Source organism: Aedes albopictus, chromosome 3 (assembly GCF_035046485.1).
Source record: "Aedes albopictus strain Foshan chromosome 3, AalbF5, whole genome shotgun sequence".
Classification (NCBI taxonomy): domain Eukaryota; kingdom Metazoa; phylum Arthropoda; class Insecta; order Diptera; family Culicidae; genus Aedes; species Aedes albopictus.
Window position 1 is genome coordinate 210982841 of NC_085138.1, and position 22789 is coordinate 211005629.

The 22789-nt window shown below is 43.4% G+C and overlaps 1 protein-coding gene across 1 annotated transcript; it reads left to right on the forward strand.

Moving 5' to 3' along the window:
- The first annotated feature begins 426 nt into the window (after window positions 1–426).
- Window positions 427–21262, forward strand: LOC134283965 (myotubularin-related protein DDB_G0290005-like). The gene is made up of 2 exons (XM_062857747.1): window positions 427–1611; window positions 21257–21262. The coding sequence occupies exons 1-2, from the start codon at window positions 427–429 to the stop codon at window positions 21260–21262; spliced, it is 1191 nt and encodes a 396-aa protein (XP_062713731.1).
- Window positions 21263–22789: the final 1527 nt, after the last annotated feature.

Sequence of the window (22789 nt, forward strand, 5' to 3'; positions counted from 1 at the left end):
GCCGCTGAGCACATTAGGACCGATACCAGTTAGGTCCTAATTACGGTATACTGGCTACAAAGACTAGGATTTCCCAAGGATTTAATCAACACGACGCTATGGAGCTGGTTTGCGTATTATTCCACTTCCTTACTAAGAATGGGTGACACCGTTCTGAAACGGCATTTGGGCCAATGGTACGTTTGCCCCCGTCCCGTTAAAACCGTGGCAGGCCTCCTAGTACGTTCAAAACTCGCCACCTTAGCTGGTGGAAAGTAGGCTCAGTTGAAGATTCCTGACTAGCGTCGATCGGCTCTGATCACGGTACCCCATGAAGGACCGTGACAACCTTATCCTGGCCTCCCTGTTACATAGACAACCATGAGATCAATAGACGACTACTTACGACGAGTGGAGATAGCGGCTCGGAGGGGGGACCCGAAAAGCATGGATAAAGATAACGACAACAACAACATAAACGGCAAAGGTGCGGAGAATCCGTTCGCAAGAAGCGGTCTGGCGAGGTCGCCGACAGAACAGAACCAGCAGATGCAACAACAGCAGCTGGAGCAACAGGAGCGGGAACAAGAGCTGCACGAGCAGCAGAAGCGAGTGCAGGAGCTGTGTGACCAACAGCAGCGCGAACAAGAACAGAACGAGAAGCTGCAGCAACGGCAGCTGCGAAGCGCATGGAATGTGCTTCCAAAACAATCAAAGGTAGAAGCTGCGAAAACTGTAGCGGACGAACTCCGTGAGTTCGTTGACAAAAGGCACAACGTGCACAAGGATATCAAGGACCTCGTTGCAAGGATCCAAGGTAGCCTTGGGTCAGCCATCAAAGACTGGAGAAGGCTGATGCAGAGAGCGGAAGCCGAGTTGGCGGCGACTAAGAACGCCCTGGCAGCAGCGGTACTACAACAGGCGAAAACCGGAACAGCCCCCGGTAGAGGTACCAAGACGAAAGGAAAGCCATTGGGGATGGATAGCACACCAGCATTCACCCCAAAGAGAACCAGATCATCACCTGGAGATGAAAGGCTCGCAGCACCCAAAAAACAAAAGAATGCGGATGCAAGACCGACGAACGAAGTGATTAGCGGCGGAAAAGGTGATTCCCCCTGGCGCGAGGTCCGGAACAGGAAGGACAGAAACAAAAAGGATAGCGCTAAAACGCAAAAACCTATCAGGAGGAGGAAGAAAGGTGAAGCGGTCATCGTAAAAACCAGCGAAGACACGTACGCCGACGTCTTGCGGGCCATGAGAACGGATCCGCAACTCAAGGAGTTTGGTGATGACGTCCAGAAGATCAGACGAACCCAGGCAGGAGACATGATCTTCGAGTTGAAAAGAGACTCGAAAAACAGAAGCTCAGCGTATAAAGAGCTTACAGAGAGAGTAATGAGCGAAAAAGTGCACGTGAAAGCCATGTGTCCCGAAGCGACGCTCCAATGCAAGGATTTGGACCAGATCACCACCGAGGAGGAAGTGAGACTCGCCATGAGGGATCAATGTAACCTGGAAGGCGTGGAAATGACGGTACGCTTGAGAAGAGGACCGTTTGGAACGCAGGCAGCGTCGATAAAGCTTCCAGTAGACGCAGCCAACAAAGCGATGACAATCGGCAAAATCAAAGTCGGTTGTTCAGTTTGCCCACTGAGGTTCTCCCAGCGACCGGAAGGGTGCTACAGGTGTTTGGAATACGGCCACCTGGCGCGGAACTGCAAAGGAATCGACAGGAGTAAGCTGTGCAGGTGGTGCGGTCAGGAAGGTCACAAGGCGCAAGACTGCAACAACGAGCAAAGATGCCTGTTTTGTGTCGACAAAAGTCGCAACAGACACGCGACGGGAGGCCCTAGATGTCCGGCCTTTAAGCAGGCGAGAGGTACTAAACCGCAGTGGAGGTAACTCAACTAAACCTCAACCATTGCGACACAGCACAACAGTTGCTGTGGCAATCCGTATCGGAGTCGAAGTGCGATGTGGCTATCCTTTCTGAGCCGTATCGTATACCAGCTGGAGACGGTAACTGGATCGCAGATAAGGCGAAGACAGCTGCTATATGGACGATGGGGAAGTATCCCATCCAGGAAGTAGTGTACCAGGCAAACGAAGGCTTCGTGATCGCCAAAATTAACGGAGTTTTTGTTTGTAGCTGCTACGCACCTCCTCGGTGGACTACAGAACGGTTCAACCAGATGCTAGACGAGATAACCGACAAGCTAGCCGACCGGAGACCGGTCGTAATCGCCGGTGACTTTAATGCCTGGGCGATTGAGTGGGGCAGCCGCCTCACCAACCCAAGAGGGCGTGTTCTGCTAGAAGCGCTAGCAAAGCTTGACGTGGACTTGGCCAACGTAGGAAGCACCAGCACCTACCGAAGGGATGGTCGAGAATCAATAATCGACATCACCTTCTGTAGTCCCGTGCTGGCGCGAAACATGAACTGGAGAGTTTGCGACGGATACACTCACAGCGACCACCAGGAGCTGTTCGTCGAAGCTCTCAGAAGAGAAGATCCGGGGTCGAATCTAAGGCCGGAGGAGCTAACGGCAGCGCTGGTGCGTGCGTGCGACACAACCATGCCTAGAAAGTTCGAGCCGAACCATAGACGTCGTCCGGCATACTGGTGGAATGAAGCGCTTCGGGACCTCCGGAAAGCCTGCCTCAAAGCCAGGAGACGAATGCAAAGAGCTAGAACCGACGGTGAGAGAGAAGAACGTAGAGTAGTGCTGCGAGCCGCAAAAGCTGCTCTGAAGGAGGAGATCAAGCGGAGCAAAAAAACAAGCTTTAAGGAGTTGTGCCGGGATGCTGATGCAAACCCATGGGGAGATGCATACAGAGCGGCGATGGCCAAAATCAGAGGCCCAGCGGTACCCGCTGAGACATGCCCAGAGAAGCTGCAAGTTATCGTCGAAGGGTTGTTCCCTCAACACGAGCCTACGATATGGCCACCGACTCCATACGGCCATACAGGCGAGGAGAGAGTGAGTATCACCAACGACGAGCTGATAGCAGCGGCCAAGAAAATGAAAGCGAAGAAAGCGCCCGGCCCGGATGGTATCCCCAACATAGCGTTGAGAACAGCTGTCGAGGCCAACCCAGATATGTTCCGGACATCTCTGCAGATCTGCCTAGATGAGGGTTGTTTCCCGTCTCAGTGGAAAAGGCAAAAACTGGTACTGCTGCCGAAACCAGGCAAGCCCCCCGGTGAACCAGGTTCATTTCGGCCGATATGCTTGCTGGATACGCTCGGCAAGCTGCTAGAAAGAGTCATCCTCAATAGGCTGACAACTTTCACGGAAGGAGAGCATGGTCTGTCGGGGATGCAATTCGGATTCCGAAGAGGGAAGTCAACGATAGATGCTATCCAGGCGGTTGTTGCTACAGCCGACAAAGCAAGGACGAAAAAACGACGGGGTAACCGCTTCTGTGCCGTCGTCACGATCGATGTGCAGAATGCATTTAACAGCGCAAGCTGGGAAGCCATCGCTACAGCGCTGCACGAGATGAAGGTTCCGGACTACCTCTGCAGGATTCTCAGTAGCTACTTCGAAAACCGGACTCTGTGCTACCATAGTAGTGCAGGGCAAAAGAACGTCACGATAAGTGCAGGCGTCCCACAGGGGTCTATCCTAGGTCCGACGTTGTGGAACACAATGTACAACGGGGTGCTGACACTGCAGCTACCGACAGGCGTCAAAATCGTCGGATTCGCGGACGATATCACGTTGGTGGTAGTTGGCGAGTCCCTATAAGCAGTGGAGATACTTGCTACGGAGGCGGTAGATGCTGTTGAGAACTGAATGCAAAGGAAGAAACTATCCATAGCCCACCAGAAAACGGAGCTGGTGCTGATCAGCAACTGCAAGGTGGTGCAGAAGGCTGCAATCATAGTCGGGGAACATGCCATAGACTCCAAGCGGGAATTGAAGCATCTCGGCGTTCTGATCGACGACCGGTTAAATTTCAATAGCCACGTCGATTATGCCTGCGGAAAAGCAGCAAAGGCGATCACAGCATTGTCGAGGATCATGCCGAACAACTCGGCAATCAGCAGTAGTAAGAGGCGGTTACTAGCTAGCGTGTCCACATCGATCCTAAGGTACGCTGGTCCGGCTTGGGCGACCGCAACAAAAACTAGGAGGAATCGCGTTTAGCTCTGCAGCACGCACAGACTGATGGCCATGAGAGTGGCGAGCGCCTATCGCACGATATCATCGGATGCGGTGTGCGTGATCGCCGGAATGGTCCCTATCGTCTTCGTTCTGGAAGAGGACAAAGAGTGCTACGAGGCCAGGGGCGCTAGAGGAGCTCGGAAGGCAGCGCGAGTCGTCACGATGGCGAAGTGGCAACACGAGTGGAATACCACAGCGAAGGGAAGGTGGACCCACCGCCTTATTCCAAATTTGGTAGAATGGGTAAACAGAGATCATGGGGAAGTGAATTTCCATTTGACGCAGTTCTTGTCAGGTCATGGCTGCTTCAAGAAATACCTGCACCGGTTCGGACACGCAGGGTCGCCGTTCTGCCCTGAGTGCGGAGATGTCGAGGAATCGCCGGAACACGTTGTTTTCGAGTGTCCACGTTTCACTGTGGAGTGCAGCGAGATGACAGCAATCTGCGGTGCTGGTATAAGGGCCGACAACATTGTGACTAGAATGTGCCGCGACGAAGCCTGCTGGAACGCGGTGAATGCTGCGGTGGTAAAGATAATGTCGTTTCTCCAGCGGAAATGGCGAAAGCAGCAAATGAATGATCGAAGAGACAATCCGGGTATTCGGGAGAACTTCCTACGTCGGGGAACTCTCTGTCGGAGTAGGATAGATCCACTGCCGGGGAGTATCCGAGTAGTGCGCGTGAAGTCATTGTGCTCAATGGCACACGGGCGGTAACGTGAGAACGTCTTTCGTCGGGGACTTCTCTGTCGGAGTAATACAGATCCACCGCCGGGGACTGTCAGAGTAGAGCGATCGGGAAGAAGCACCGGAGCATGGTCGTCAGGGCGCCTGTGAACCGGAAGCCGTCTCCAACCGGAATCGCAGGACTGACCTTGGCATCTGCCCGGGAAGTCGGTTGCGGGAGAAGTTTCAGTGTCGGGAAACTCTTCGTCGGGTAGGATATATCCACCGTCGGGGACTATCCGAGTCGTGCGCGGAAACCTCGAGTGCTGATTGGCACTCGGGCGGCACCGGGAGGGCATCGTTCTTCGGGGCACATCAGTAGGAGCCGATGAACTCAGCGTAGCTTTAGAATAACAAATTTGTGGTACTAACATAGAGTTTGCCGCTCAATGGCGGTACGTTAAGCAATAACAAGCTAACAGGAGCCGAAAGGCTAAGAACGAATAGAATAACAAATTTCAAAAATAGCATGTATGTCGCTTAGTGGCGATACTGTAATATTAACAGCATACTAATGAAGCGGTTCGCATAGCATGAAGAAAACTAGGATCACGAATTGGTGATGGTGCACAAGGCACATAACGCCTCCCCTCCGAAGAAATACTGCATGGTGGTACCGGAGGGGAATTTAAGGTGGAGGTGAACTAGGAGAGTGTTTTTAGTGGGTAGGCGCACATTCGAATCCCACACAGCGTCTTTAGAAGATTTTTGGACTCCTAGAATTAAAAAAAAAAAACACACACACACACACACACACACACACACACACACACACACACACATCACGGCATTGGCGAGGATCATGCCGAATAACTCAGCAATCAGCAGAAACAAGAGGCGGTTACTAGCTAGCGTGTCTACATCGATTCTAAGGTACGCTGGTCCAGCTTGGGCGACCGCAACGAAAACGAAGAGAAATCGCGCTCAGCTCTGCAGCACGTACAGACTGATGGCCATGCGAGTGGCAAGCGCCTATCGCACGATATCATCGGATGCGGTGTGCGTGATTGCCGGGATGGCTCCCATCGTCTTCGTTCTAGAAGAGGACAAAGAGTGCTACGAGGCCAGGGGCACAAGAGGAGCTCGGAAGGCAGCGCGGGTCGCCACGATAGCGAAGTGGCAACACGAGTGGAATACCACAGCGAAGGGAAGGTGGACCCACCGCCTTATTCCAAATTTGGTAGAATGGGTAAACAGAGATCATGGGGAAGTGAATTTCCATTTGACGCAGTTCTTGTCAGGTCATGGCTGCTTCAAGAAATACCTGCACCGGTTCGGACACGCAGGGTCGCCGTTCTGCCCTGAGTGCGGAGATGTCGAGGAATCGCCGGAACACGTTGTCTTCGAGTGTCCACGTTTCACTGTGGAACGCAGCGAGATGACAGCAATCTGCGGTGCTGGTATAAGGGCCGACAACATTGTGACTAGAATGTGCCGTGACGAAGCCTGCTGGAACGCGGTGAATGCTGCGGTGGTAAAGATAATGTCGTTTCTCCAGCGGAAATGGCGAGAGCAGCAAATGAATGATCGTAGAGACAATCCGGCATAAGCGTAGTAGTTCCGTCCGCGTGTGGTAGATCCGCCGTCAGGGACTACCGGTGTCGTGAGCGATTAAGGTGGGGAGCTTACTGGCTCTCGGTCGGTATTCGGGAGAACTTCCTACGTCGGGGAACTCTCTGTCGGAGTAGGATAGATCCACTGCCGGGGAGTATCCGAGTAGTGCGCGTGAAGTCATTGTGCTCAATGGCACACGGGCGGTAACGGGAGAACGTCTTTCGCCGGGGACTTCTCTGTCGGAGTAATACAGATCCACCGCCGGGGACTGTCAGAGTAGAGCGATCGGGAAGAAGCACCGGAGCATGGTCGTCAGGGCGCCTGTGAACCGGAAGCCGTCTCCAACCGGAATCGCAGGACTGACCTTGGCATCTGCCCGGGAAGTCGGTTGCGGGAGAAGTTTCAGTGTCGGGAAACTCTTCGTCGGGTAGGATATATCCACCGTCGGGGACTATCCGAGTCGTGCGCGGAAACCTCGAGTGCTGATTGGCACTCGGGCGGCACCGGGAGGGCAACGTTCTCGGAGCAAATTAGTAGCAGCCGATGAACTCAGCATGGCTTTAGAATAACAAATTTGATGAAAGTGGTACTAACATAGAGTTTACCGCTCAATGGCGGCACATTAAGCAAATAACAAGCTAACCGGAGCCGAAAGGCTAAGAACGATTAGAATAACAAATTTGAAAAATAGCATGTATGTCGCTTAGTGGCGATACTGGAATATTAACAGCAACTAACGAAGCGGTGCGCATAGCATGAAGAAAACTAGGATAACAAATTGGTGATGGTGCACAAGGCACATAACGCCTCCCCTCCGAAGAAATACTGCATGGTGGTACCGGAGGGGAATTTAAGGTGGAGGTAAACTAGGAGAGTGTTTTTAGTGGGTAGGCGCACATTCGAATCCCACACAGCGTCTTTAGAAGATTTTTGGACTCCTAGAATAAAAAAAAAAACCCGAATTAATCCACCTATGGTGAACAGAACCCTTCTTACACTTGTTGAAACTATTGTTGTATTATTTGTATTTAACATATTTATTTTGTGTGATGGACCAAAAGTTCTAGAAAATATTGCGGATTTGGCATCTATTGAATTGGTTTCCAAAATAGCATCATGGACCATGGACTAAACTACCAGAAATGCCAGACACCTTCTAGAATCTTGTGTGATTTTTTTAAAAAAATGCTTACATATTCTGGAATATTGTACCGTGAGGTCGCCATTCACCGCTCACTTTGAGTCAAATGATCAAATGTTAGTAAAGTATCGTAGCAGAAGTGAATCAAAAAACTATCATTTCACCAAGCTTTTATATGGGTGTACCTGAAATCACGTTCTCAAAAAATATTTCTTACACTGCGCTGCAGGAAAACATGGGAACTGTTCAGGGCAAACAGCAGAAGAAATATCCAACAGGTAAAACCCGTTAAAAATTCCATTTTGACAAAACAGGATGAACTGAATGTCATGAATCATCAATACTTTGGTAAATAAAAGTTTTTTTGTTTTTATAAATGAATAGTTTCTGTGATTCCATGAAAAAATAATCCAGTGAGCGGTGAATGGATCCATTATGAGCGGTGAATGGATGCATGAGGGGTAATAGGAGCCAAGAGATAACACATTTGAATTTTTTATTTTTTCGGTTGTAAACATATTTAACAATCGTTTTATATTTTTTCTATAATAACAACATAATTGTTGAGTTGTTAACGTAAATTAAAGTGCAATATTCGCAAACGTCGAATTTTAACGTCATATACTTTACGAAAATGCCGTTAAATGAGCGGTGAATGGCGACCTCACGGTATCTTTTGTTAACTGCCAAAAGATCTTGAATCGATTAACAAATGGATAAGAAAATCAGCGAGATATACTTTGTCTAATATCTCTTAATTAGTCGATCAAATTAGCTCCGAAGTACTTGGTATTCATGGTTATGGTGCAAAAAGGACAAAAATGATATATCTACTAAGTTAATCAGTTTTGGCATTAGCTATTTATTTTCGCTGTCCGGTTCTTGCATTTTTCCCATAATATATAAATTCAAAGCTTTCATTTAACATATTGTTAGTTTTCATAAAATTCCTGTGTATTTGTAATTTGTTATTTATAGTTTTATTGAAAACAACAATACACTTTGTCAGCATTACTTATTGAAAAATAATTTCCCTTAGACTGGTCAAAAACTAATCCAAGATAACAAGTAAGTGAATAGATTAATAAAAACCCGAATTAATCCACCTATGGTGAACAGAACCCTTCTTACACTTGTTGAAACTATTGTTGTATTATTTGTATTTAACATATTTATTTTGTGTGATGGACCAAAAGTTCTAGAAAATATTGCGGATTTGGCATCTATTGAATTGGTTTCCAAAATAGCATCATGGACCATGGACTAAACTACCAGAAATGCCAGACACCTTCTAGAATCTTGTGTGATTTTTTTAAAAAAATGCTTACATATTCTGGAATATTGTACCGTGAGGTCGCCATTCACCGCTCACTTTGAGTCAAATGATCAAATGTTAGTAAAGTATCGTAGCAGAAGTGAATCAAAAAACTATCATTTCACCAAGCTTTTATATGGGTGTACCTGAAATCACGTTCTCAAAAAATATTTCTTACACTGCGCTGCAGGAAAACATGGGAACTGTTCAGGGCAAACAGCAGAAGAAATATCCAACAGGTAAAACCCGTTAAAAATTCCATTTTGACAAAACAGGATGAACTGAATGTCATGAATCATCAATACTTTGGTAAATAAAAGTTTTTTTGTTTTTATAAATGAATAGTTTCTGTGATTCCATGAAAAAATAATCCAGTGAGCGGTGAATGGATCCATTATGAGCGGTGAATGGATGCATGAGGGGTAATAGGAGCCAAGAGATAACACATTTGAATTTTTTATTTTTTCGGTTGTAAACATATTTAACAATCGTTTTATATTTTTTCTATAATAACAACATAATTGTTGAGTTGTTAACGTAAATTAAAGTGCAATATTCGCAAACGTCGAATTTTAACGTCATATACTTTACGAAAATGCCGTTAAATGAGCGGTGAATGGCGACCTCACGGTATCTTTTGTTAACTGCCAAAAGATCTTGAATCGATTAACAAATGGATAAGAAAATCAGCGAGATATACTTTGTCTAATATCTCTTAATTAGTCGATCAAATTAGCTCCGAAGTACTTGGTATTCATGGTTATGGTGCAAAAAGGACAAAAATGATATATCTACTAAGTTAATCAGTTTTGGCATTAGCTATTTATTTTCGCTGTCCGGTTCTTGCATTTTTCCCATAATATATAAATTCAAAGCTTTCATTTAACATATTGTTAGTTTTCATAAAATTCCTGTGTATTTGTAATTTGTTATTTATAGTTTTATTGAAAACAACAATACACTTTGTCAGCATTACTTATTGAAAAATAATTTCCCTTAGACTGGTCAAAAACTAATCCAAGATAACAAGTAAGTGAATAGATTAATAAAAACCCGAATTAATCCACCTATGGTGAACAGAACCCTTCTTACACTTGTTGAAACTATTGTTGTATTATTTGTATTTAACATATTTATTTTGTGTGATGGACCAAAAGTTCTAGAAAATATTGCGGATTTGGCATCTATTGAATTGGTTTCCAAAATAGCATCATGGACCATGGACTAAACTACCAGAAATGCCAGACACCTTCTAGAATCTTGTGTGATTTTTTTAAAAAAATGCTTACATATTCTGGAATATTGTACCGTGAGGTCGCCATTCACCGCTCACTTTGAGTCAAATGATCAAATGTTAGTAAAGTATCGTAGCAGAAGTGAATCAAAAAACTATCATTTCACCAAGCTTTTATATGGGTGTACCTGAAATCACGTTCTCAAAAAATATTTCTTACACTGCGCTGCAGGAAAACATGGGAACTGTTCAGGGCAAACAGCAGAAGAAATATCCAACAGGTAAAACCCGTTAAAAATTCCATTTTGACAAAACAGGATGAACTGAATGTCATGAATCATCAATACTTTGGTAAATAAAAGTTTTTTTGTTTTTATAAATGAATAGTTTCTGTGATTCCATGAAAAAATAATCCAGTGAGCGGTGAATGGATCCATTATGAGCGGTGAATGGATGCATGAGGGGTAATAGGAGCCAAGAGATAACACATTTGAATTTTTTATTTTTTCGGTTGTAAACATATTTAACAATCGTTTTATATTTTTTCTATAATAACAACATAATTGTTGAGTTGTTAACGTAAATTAAAGTGCAATATTCGCAAACGTCGAATTTTAACGTCATATACTTTACGAAAATGCCGTTAAATGAGCGGTGAATGGCGACCTCACGGTATCTTTTGTTAACTGCCAAAAGATCTTGAATCGATTAACAAATGGATAAGAAAATCAGCGAGATATACTTTGTCTAATATCTCTTAATTAGTCGATCAAATTAGCTCCGAAGTACTTGGTATTCATGGTTATGGTGCAAAAAGGACAAAAATGATATATCTACTAAGTTAATCAGTTTTGGCATTAGCTATTTATTTTCGCTGTCCGGTTCTTGCATTTTTCCCATAATATATAAATTCAAAGCTTTCATTTAACATATTGTTAGTTTTCATAAAATTCCTGTGTATTTGTAATTTGTTATTTATAGTTTTATTGAAAACAACAATACACTTTGTCAGCATTACTTATTGAAAAATAATTTCCCTTAGACTGGTCAAAAACTAATCCAAGATAACAAGTAAGTGAATAGATTAATAAAAACCCGATTTAATCCACCTATGGTGAACAGAACCCTTCTTACACTTATTAAAAATATTGTTGTATTATGCGTATTAAGCAAATTTATTTTGTGCGATTGGCCAAAAGTTCTAGAAAATATTGTGGATTTGACATCTAGTGAAATGGTTCCCAAAATAGCATAGACCATGGACTTACCAGTAATGCCAGATACCTCCAAGAATCTTATATGGAATGTTAAAAAAATAGCTTTCATATTCTGGAATATTGTATCTTTTGTTAACTGCCAAATAATCTTGAATCGATTAACAAATGGATAAAAAAAATCAGCAAGATGCACTTTGTCTAATATCTCTTAATCAGTCGAATAAATTAACTCTGAAGTACTTGGTATTCATGGTTATGGTGTTGAAAGGACAAAAATGATACATCTACTAAGTTAATCAGTTTTGGCATTAACTAGTTATTTTGGCTGTACAGTTCTTGCATTTTTCCCACAATATATAAATTTAAAGCTTTCATTTAACATATTGTTAGTTTTCATAAAATTCCTGTGTATTTGTAATTTGTTAATTATAATTTTGTTGAAAACAATAACCTGCTAGAATACACTTTGTATGAGATCAGCATTATTTATTGAAAAATAATTTCCCATAGACTGGTCAAAAACAAATGCAAGATAACAAGTGAATATAATAAAAAAAAATAATTTATTGAAATACTCTACGTAAGATATCTCAGTAATCAAATGTCGAATCGAAATAAAATTTCAGGGCCTTATACAAGCATATTGTAGCTTTCATTTGGTGCTTAGAGAACCCAAATCGGTTGACAGACGGCTGAGATATTTATTATGGTACCCTTGGTCAAAAATCTCAAAAAGTTAACCTGTATTACTCCCAAGTACTCTTTGAAAGATATCTCGGTAACCAAATGTCCAATCCTAATGAAAATGTATAGGGTTCTACTAGAATGTTGTAGCTTTTATTTGGTGCCAGGATAACCGAAATCGGTTGACAGACGGCTAAGATATTTATTATGATACTTTTGGTCAAAAATCTCAAAAGGTTTAGTTGTATAAATTCGAAGTACTCTTCGAAAGATATCTCTGTAACCAAATGTCCAATCGAAATAAAATTTCTGGGCGATCTACTAGGATGCTGTAGCTTTCATTTGGTGCCAAGAGAACCCAAATCGATTGACAAACGGTCGAAATATTTATTATGATACACTTGGTCAAAAATCTTAAAAAGTTTAGAAGTATGACTCATAAGTACTCTTCGAGAGATATCTCGGTAACCAAACGTCCAATCGAAAAAAAATTCAATAGCGTTCTACTAGGATGTAGTAGCTTTCATTTGCTTCCAAGAGAACTCAAATCGGTTGACAGACGGCTGAGAAACGTGCGTGACTTTTTTTTGTAACGCACATACACACACACACACATACACACATACACACACACACACATACAGACATTTGCTCAATTTGTCGAGCTGAGTTGATTGGTATATGTGACTCGGCCCTGCGGGCCTCGGATCGAAAGTCGGTTTTCCAAGCGGTATTTATACCCTTCTTATTGGTGTAAGAAGGGTAAAAAGAATTTATTGAAATATTCTTCGTAAGATATCTCAGTAATCAAAGGTCCAATCGAAATAAAATTTCAGGGCCTTATACAAGGATATTGTAGCTTTCATTTGGTGCTTAGAGAACCCATATCGGTTGACAGATGGCTGAGATATTTATTATGGTACCCTTGGTCCAAAATCTTTCAAAAAGTTAACCTGTATTACTCCCAAGTACTCTTTGAAAGATATCTCGGTAATCAAATGTCCAATCCTAATGAAATTGTATAGGGTTCAACTAGAATGTCGTAGCTTTCATTTGGCGCCAGGGTAACCGAAATCGGTTGACAGACGGCTAAGATATTTATTATTATACAATTGGTCAAAAATCTCAAAAAGTTTAGTTGTATAAATCCTAAGTACTCTTCGAAAGATATCTCTGTAACCAAATGTCCAATCGAAATTAAATTTCTGGGTGATCTACTAGGATGCTGTAGCTTTCATTTGGAGCTAAGAGAACTTAAATCGATTGACAAACGGCCGAAATATTTATTATGATACACTTGGTGAAAAATCTTAAAAAGTTTAGAAGTATGACTCATAAGTACTCTTCGAGAGATATCTCGGTAACCAAACGTCCAATCGAAAAAAAATTCAATAGCGTTCTACTAGGATATAGTAGCTTTCATTTGCTTCCAAGAGAACTCAAATCGGTTGACAGACGGCTGAGAAACGTGCGTGACTTTTTTTTGTAACGCACATACACACACACACACATACACACATACACACATACACACACACACACATACAGACATTTGCTCAGTTCGTCGAGCTGAGTTCATTGGTATATGAGACTCGGCCCTCCGGGCCTCGGATCAAAAGTCGGTTTTTCGAGCGATATTTATACCCTTCTTATGGGTGTAAGAAGGGTAAAAAGAATTTATTGAAATATTCTTCGTAAGATATCTCAGTAATCAAAGGTCCAATCGAAATAAAATTTCAGGGCCTTATACAAGGATATTGTAGCTTTCATTTGGTGCTTAGAGAACCCATATCGGTTGACAGATGGCTGAGATATTTATTATGGTACCCTTGGTCCAAAATCTTTCAAAAAGTTAACCTGTATTACTCCCAAGTACTCTTTGAAAGATATCTCGGTAATCAAATGTCCAATCCTAATGAAATTGTATAGGGTTCAACTAGAATGTCGTAGCTTTCATTTGGCGCCAGGGTAACCGAAATCGGTTGACAGACGGCTAAGATATTTATTATTATACAATTGGTCAAAAATCTCAAAAAGTTTAGTTGTATAAATCCTAAGTACTCTTCGAAAGATATCTCTGTAACCAAATGTCCAATCGAAATTAAATTTCTGGGTGATCTACTAGGATGCTGTAGCTTTCATTTGGAGCCAAGAGAACTTAAATCGATTGACAAACGGCCGAAATATTTATTATGATACACTTGGTGAAAAATCTTAAAAAGTTTAGAAGTATGACTCATAAGTACTCTTCGAGAGATATCTCGGTAACCAAACGTCCAATCGAAAAAAAATTCAATAGCGTTCTACTAGGATATAGTAGCTTTCATTTGCTTCCAAGAGAACTCAAATCGGTTGACAGACGGCTGAGAAACGTGCGTGACTTTTTTTTGTAACGCACATACACACACACACATACACACATACACACACACACACATACAGACATTTGCTCAGTTCGTCGAGCTGAGTTCATTGGTATATGAGACTCGGCCCTCCGGGCCTCGGATCAAAAGTCGGTTTTTCGAGCGATATTTATACCCTTCTTATGGGTGTAAGAAGGGTAAAAAGAATTTATTGAAATATTCTTCGTAAGATATCTCAGTAATCAAAGGTCCAATCGAAATAAAATTTCAGGGCCTTATACAAGGATATTGTAGCTTTCATTTGGTGCTTAGAGAACCCATATCGGTTGACAGATGGCTGAGATATTTATTATGGTACCCTTGGTCCAAAATCTTTCAAAAAGTTAACCTGTATTACTCCCAAGTACTCTTTGAAAGATATCTCGGTAATCAAATGTCCAATCCTTATGAAATTGTATAGGGTTCTACTAGAATGTCGTAGCTTTCATTTGGCGCCAGGGTAACCGAAATCGGTTGACAGACGGCTAAGATATTTATTATTATACAATTGGTCAAAAATCTCAAAAAGTTTAGTTGTATAAATCCTAAGTACTCTTCGAAAGATATCTCTGTAACCAAATGTCCAATCGAAATTAAATTTCTGGGTGATCTACTAGGATGCTGTAGCTTTCATTTGGAGCCAAGAGAACTTAAATCGATTGACAAACGGCCGAAATATTTATTATGATACACTTGGTGAAAAATCTTAAAAAGTTTAGAAGTATGACTCATAAGTACTCTTCGAGAGATATCTCGGTAACCAAACGTCCAATCGAAAAAAAATTCAATAGCGTTCTACTAGGATATAGTAGCTTTCATTTGCTTCCAAGAGAACTCAAATCGGTTGACAGACGGCTGAGAAACGTGCGTGACTTTTTTTTGTAACGCACATACACACACACACACATACACACATACACACATACACACACACACATACAGACATTTGCTCAGTTCGTCGAGCTGAGTTCATTGGTATATGAGACTCGGCCCTCCGGGCCTCGGATCAAAAGTCGGTTTTTCGAGCGATATTTATACCCTTCTTATGGGTGTAAGAAGGGTAAAAAACACACACACACACACACACACACACACACACACACACACACACACACACACACACACACACACACACACACACACACACACCCTGAAGCAGTCGCATCAGTGGTACCAGGGGGATCGAGGCGACAAGGTGTAGCAGAGTTTTTCCAATCGGTTTTCTCTGCTCGGGAGGTTGGGAGGAAAAAAAAAACACACACACACACATAGACATTTGCTCAGTTCGTCGAGCTGAGTTTATTGGTATATGAGACTCGGCCCTCCGGGCCGCGGATCGAAAGTCGGTTTTTCGAGCGATATTTATACCCTTCTTATGGGTGTAAGAAGGGTAAAACATACACGCTGAGTTGCGTTTAGGTAAGTTAGGGTAATATAAACAAGAGAGCACAGATAATGTGTATAGATAAACCACAGCTTGAATCTAATAGTCCAATACGATCTTCAAGTGATCCTCACAAGTAACATCTTTCGTTCAGGCATTTTTGAATGTCCGTACACTGAAATAAATTTTGTTGTGGAAACTACCGATTCCATAGTAAAATTACTAACCGTACCTATGATTCTCAACCGACAACAATTTCCAGTTAATTCTACTAAAACACTGTCAACTTAACTAGAAGTGCAGTTAACATTACTAAAAATAATCTTAATTTAACAAATGAGCATTGTATTTTTAACCACACTGTGTTGTAAAATGCATGTCCAGGAAAAATTAACAATGTTTTGTTGTTGAGACGACTATGCTTTTAGTTGAATTTACTACAATGCATTGTAATTTCAAGCATATTTCTGTTACCTTAACAGATTTTGCTGTCGGTTGAGAATCATAGGTACGGTTAGTAATTTTACTATGGAATCGGTAGTTTCCACAACAAAATTTATTTCAGTGTATGCAACTTGTTCTCACAAGAAATCTGCCTCGACCAAGTTGGCAGAACGCCCCCATACCCCTTTCTGAACCGAAGGGCAGGGAATTAATCTTATATTTTCTTAAGTAACTAATCAGAACTAAGCGCATCTGAAAGAGAATAATGTTTTCTATCTAGACATGGCTATTTTATTTTTCTACGGTGTGGAATTCGATTAGAAAAAGTGAAAAAAGTACACTTTAATATGCTGTGCCATGCTACTTTTTGGTGGACTCATTCTTTTCATAGGGTTCTCATTCCTGCCAACAGATGCGGAGGTTTCGTTAGCTTCCGTCAAATAAGCCTATAGCCATACTGATCACAGTTTCCCAAACCATCTATCCCCTTTAAGCATGACGTACATCATGGATAACCTTTTACACTATAGGTTCTGATATCCATATTTGGGTTACGAGAATCCTAGGTTCATCTATAAACTATACTTCCCCCAGTCGCATAACTGTCCCATATGAATAGGAATCCCAGCAAATATGGGACTGTTATGCGAGTGGGGGCAGTATATGTCTTTAAAATATGTATTAGAAGTGAATTTCCATTTGACGCAGTTCTTGTCAGGTCATGGCTGCTTCAAGAAATACCTGCACCGGTTCGGACACGCAGGGTCGCCGTTCTGCCCTGAGTGCGGAGATGTCGAGGAATCGCCGGAACACGTTGTCTTCGAGTGTCCACGTTTCACTGTGGAACGCAGCGAGATGACAGCAATCTGCGGTGCTGGTATAAGGGCCGACAACATTGTGACTAGAATGTGCCGTGACGAAGCCTGCTGGAACGCGGTGAATGCTGCGGTGGTAAAGATAATGTCGTTTCTCCAGCGGAAATGGCGAGAGCAGCAAATGAATGATCGTAGAGACAATCCGGCATAAGCGTAGTAGTTCCGTCCGCGTGTGGTAGATCCGCCGTCGGGGACTACCGGTGTCGTGAGCGATTAAGGTGGGGAGCTTACTGGCTCTCGGTCGGTATTCGGGAGAACTTCCTACGTCGGGGAACTCTCTGTCGGAGTAGGATAGATCCACTGCCGGGGAGTATCCGAGTAGTGCGCGTGAAGTCATTGTGCTCAATGGCACACGGGCGGTAACGGGAGAACGTCTTTCGCCGGGGACTTCTCTGTCGGAGTAATACAGATCCACCGCCGGGGACTGTCAGAGTAGAGCGATCGGGAAGAAGCACCGGAGCATGGTCGTCAGGGCGCCTGTGAACCGGAAGCCGTCTCCAACCGGAATCGCAGGACCGACCTTGGCATCTGCCCGGGAAGTCGGTTGCGGGAGAAGTTTCAGTGTCGGGAAACTCTTCGTCGGGTAGGATATATCCACCGTCGGGGACTATCCGAGTCGTGCGCGGAAACCTCGAGTGCTGATTGGCACTCGGGCGGCACCGGGAGGGCAACGTTCTCGGAACAAATTAGTAGCAGCCGATGAACTCAGCATGGCTTTAGAATAACAAATTTGATGAAAGTGGTACTAACATAGAGTTTACCGCTCAATAGCGGCACATTAAGCAAATAACAAGCTAACCGGAGCCGAAAGGCTAAGAACGATTAGAATAACAAATTTGAAAAATAGCATGTATGTCGCTTAGTGGCGATACTGGAATATTAACAGCAACTAACGAAGCGGTGCGCATAGCATGAAGAAGACTAGGATAACAAATTGGTGATGGTGCACAAGGCACATAACGCCTCCCCTCCGAAGAAATACTGCATGGTGGTACCGGAGGGGAATTTAAGGTGGAGGTAAACTAGGAGAGTGTTTTTAGTGGGTAGGCGCACATTCGAATCCCACACAGCGTCTTTAGAAGATTTTTGGACTCCTAGAATAAAAAAAACACACACACACACACACACACACACACACACACACACACACACACACACACACACACACACACACACACACACACACACACACACACACACACACACACACACACACACACACACACACATAGGATGAAAGTGACGGCGGGAGTTCCACAGGGCTCCATCCTCGGGCCAACGCTGTGGAACGCTATGTACAACGGAGTGCTTACGTTGCAGCTACCCACAGGCGTCGTGCTCGTGGGTTTCGCGGACGATATTGTCCTATCAGTAATAGGCGAGACGCTGGAAGAGGTGGAGATGTTGGCGGCAGAATCGATCGGCATCATCGAAAACTGGATGGATGGAGTCAAGCTAAAGATAGCCCACCACAAAACGGAGGCACTTTTGGTGAGCAACTGCAAGGCAGTGCAGCGAGTGGAAATCTCCGTCGGAGAACACGTAGTAGCGTCGAAGCGAGAGCTGAAGCACCTGGGTGTGATGATTGACGATCGGCTAAACTTTAATAGCCACGTCGACTATGCCTGTGAAAAGGCGGCGAAGGCGATCAACGCACTGTCGAGGATTATGCCAAACACCGGTGGTCCGAGAAGCAGCAAGAGGCGGTTGCTAGCTAGTGTGTCATCTTCGATACTGCGGTACGGAGTCCCAGCCTGGGGTGCGGCGCTGAAAACAAAGCGAAATCGGATGAAGCTAAACAGCGCGTTCCGGCTCATGGCCATGCGAGTAACGAGCGCGTATAGAACAATATCGTCGGAGGCAGTTTGTGTGATTGCAGGGATGATCCCGATCTGCATCACCTTGGAGGAGGACATCGAGTGCTATGAGCGGAGGAGGACCAGCCAAGTGAGAACGTTGGTGCGAACGGCCTCAATGACAAAGTGGCAACAGGAATGGGATTCCACGGAGAAAGGGAGATGGACCCATCGGCTCATCCCTGATGTGTCGACTTGGGTGAACAGGAAGCACGGAGAAGTGAACTTTCACCTAACCCAGTTTTTGTCTGGTCACGGCTGCTTCAGGCAGTACCTACATCGGTTTGGCCATGCCGCTTCGCCCTTTTGCCCGGAGTGCGAGAACGTGGAGGAGACACCGGAGCACGTAGTGTTCATCTGCCCCAGATTCGAGGAAGTAAGAAGATCGATGCCGGCATTAAGCGTGGACAACGTCGTCGACGAGATGTGCCGCACTGAAGAGACGTGGAATGCGATCAGCAGGGCAGTCACAAAAATGCTGACGGAGTTGCAGAGGAAGTGGAGGAGCGACCAGCAAGCTGGGATCGCTTAAAGAGTAAGTGCATAGACGATGAGCACAGTTTAGAAGCGACATAAAGTGCATGAGCACTATAACAGAAAAGCGCATGAGCGCATTGCCCCCCCTGAAGCAGTCGCATCAGTGGTACCAGGGGGATTGAGGCATCTAGGTGTAGCAGAGTTTTTCCAATCGGTTTTCTCTGCTGGGGAGGTTGGGAGGAAAAAAAAAAAAAAAAAAAAAAAAAAAAAAAAACACACACACACACACACACACACACACACACACATACACACACACACACACACACACACACACACACACACACACACACACACACACACACACACACACACACACACCCTGAAGCAGTCGCATCAGTGGTACCAGGGGGATCGAGGCGACAAGGTGTAGCAGAGTTTTTCCAATCGGTTTTCTCTGCTCGGGAGGTTGGGAGGAAAAAAAAAAAACACACACACACACATAGACATTTGCTCAGTTCGTCGAGCTGAGTTTATTGGTATATGAGACTTGGCCCTCCGGGCCGCGGATCGAAAGTCGGTTTTTCGAGCGATATTTATACCCTTCTTATGGGTGTAAGAAGGGTAAAACATACACGCTGAGTTGCGTTTAGGTAAGTTAGGGTAATATAAACAAGAGAGCACAGATAATGTGTATAGATAAACCACAGCTTGAATCTAATAGTCCAATACGATCTTCAAGTGGTCCTCACAAGTAACATCTTTCGTTCAGGCATTTTTGAATGTCCGTACACTGAAATAAATTTTGTTGTGGAAACTACCGATTCCATAGTAAAATTACTAACCGTACCTATGATTCTCAACCGACAACAATTTCCAGTTAATTCTACTAAAACACTGTCAACTTAACTAGAAGTGCAGTTAACATTACTAAAAATAATCTTAATTTAACAAATGAGCATTGTATTTTTAACCACACTGTGTTGTAAAATGCATGTCCAGGAAAAATTAACAATGTTTTGTTGTTGAGACGACTATGCTTTTAGTTGAATTTACTACAATGCATTGTAATTTCAAGCATATTTCTGTTACCTTAACAGATTTTGCTGTCGGTTGAGAATCATAGGTACGGTTAGTAATTTTACTATGGAATCGGTAGTTTCCACAACAAAATTTATTTCAGTGTATGCAATTTGTTCTCACAAGAAATCTGCCTCGACCAAGTTGGCAGAACGCGCCCATACCCCTTTCTGAACCGAAGGGCAGGGAATTAATCTTATATTTTCTTAAGTAACTAATCAGAACTAAGCGCATCTGAAAGAGAATAATGTTTTCTATCTAGACATGGCTATTTTATTTTTCTACGGTGTGGAATTCGATTAGAAAAAGTGAAAAAAGTACACTTTAATATGCTGTGCCATGCTACTTTTTGGTGGACTCATTCTTTTCATAGGGTTCTCATTCCTGCCAACAGATGCGGAGGTTTCGTTAGCTTCCGTCAAATAAGCCTATAGCCATACTGATCACAGTTTCCCAAACCATCTATCCCCTTTAAGCATGACGTACATCATGGATAACCTTTTACACTATAGGTTCTGATATCCATATTTGGGTTACGAGAATCCTAGGTTCATCTATAAACTATACTTCCCCCAGTCGCATAACTGTCCCATATGAATAGGAATCCCAGCAAATATGGGACTGTTATGCGAGTGGGGGCAGTATATGTCTTTAAAATATGTATTCCTTATGAATTTTAAATATTTGCAATATTTTGTTTCTTTCTTTTTCAGGACTGAGTTCCGCATCGTTAAACGCTGTGATACAAAAAGTAAATTCGCTAGAACGTCTACTCGACAAAAATGACATCGAACTGCGTGAAATACTGCTTAACAACATCAACGCTCGCGATGAAGAGTTGCGACGACTAATACAGGCCATGAAAAATCTCAGGCGTTGCCGAGATCATCTACAATCTGGTGAACCAAAGGAACCTATCGATTTATTTTGGGACTCGTGGGATCGCCATTCAACACATTACCGTGGTTCCCCTCGAATCAGCAGATCTTTGCCGAGAGCGGCAAAGAAATCGTCCCAAACGGATCGACAATCTAACGGTGTTATATATAGCCCTATGGATATAACTAGACCTGTTGCGTCAGCAGAGAACGTACAAGATAGGCTACTTCATCCGAATACAACATCTCCTGAAGAAGCATCAATTAGTACATTGACTCCATCACCATCACCACCAACATCTCCATCAAACGCAGCACTGTCGAAACAAGTTAAGAAAAGTTTCCCAACAACACCTCCGCCTAAGAAGAAGCATCAAACTCACATACGGCAATCGGCCGTGCATCAAACATCTGCAATGCAGTCACATCAGTTGTCACAGAACAATAATCTCATCAATCCTATTCAGACTCCTGTCAATGCCAATACCGAACAAATTTTGTCTCTTATAAAATCTAAGTCTCATGAATCACAATTTTTGGCTAACCAATCAATTACCACATCAGAATGCATAAATCAAAACGTGGTGAATTCGAACGACATAAATACGTGCGTCCAGACTATGTCAGCTGGTAATGGTAGTCTTCCATCTTCAGGGGCACGAACTCGTTTGTACACTGATCCCACACCCGAACATCACGCTAGCGAATCAGCTGACAGCATCATATCCAGTATACATAATGTATCTATACCACCTAAGTCTCCGTGCACACCAATTATAACACGTGTTATGGGCCATATGATTCAACATCGCTTCACCAAAAAATTCAAAGTTACAAAAAGCACTTGTGACTTATGTAATAAGCAAATGTTTTTCGGATTCAAATGTACAGAATGTAAATATCGCTGCCATAAAGATTGTAAATCAAATGTACCACCTTCTTGTGGATTGCCTCAAGAATTTGTAGATGAGTTTAAAAAAAGTTTACAATCCGACACACTAGTTCCAAATGTATCACCCAACCTATGTAATCGAGTTATGTACGCAAAAGATCGAAACCGTGCCCAGTTAAGTGGAATACATGGGGGTCCCGACAGCAGTGGTTCAAGTTGTAACAGTTCGTCTCCGTCAAGTCCGGCACTTCTGTCCTTACCACCTCAAACACCTGCTGCTTCTAAACATTCACAGTTCAACTTTCCGGAAGTTTCAATTTGTAATTCTTTCAGCATGATTTCCGATTCAGAAGAAATAACGCTAGAAACTCACCCTATCAATAACAATAACAGTCGCCATCCTGGCATAGAGATTCCCAGAGTGCAGCTTTCAAAGTTGCCAGAATCAAATGAAAGTAATGATAGTGATAAAACCG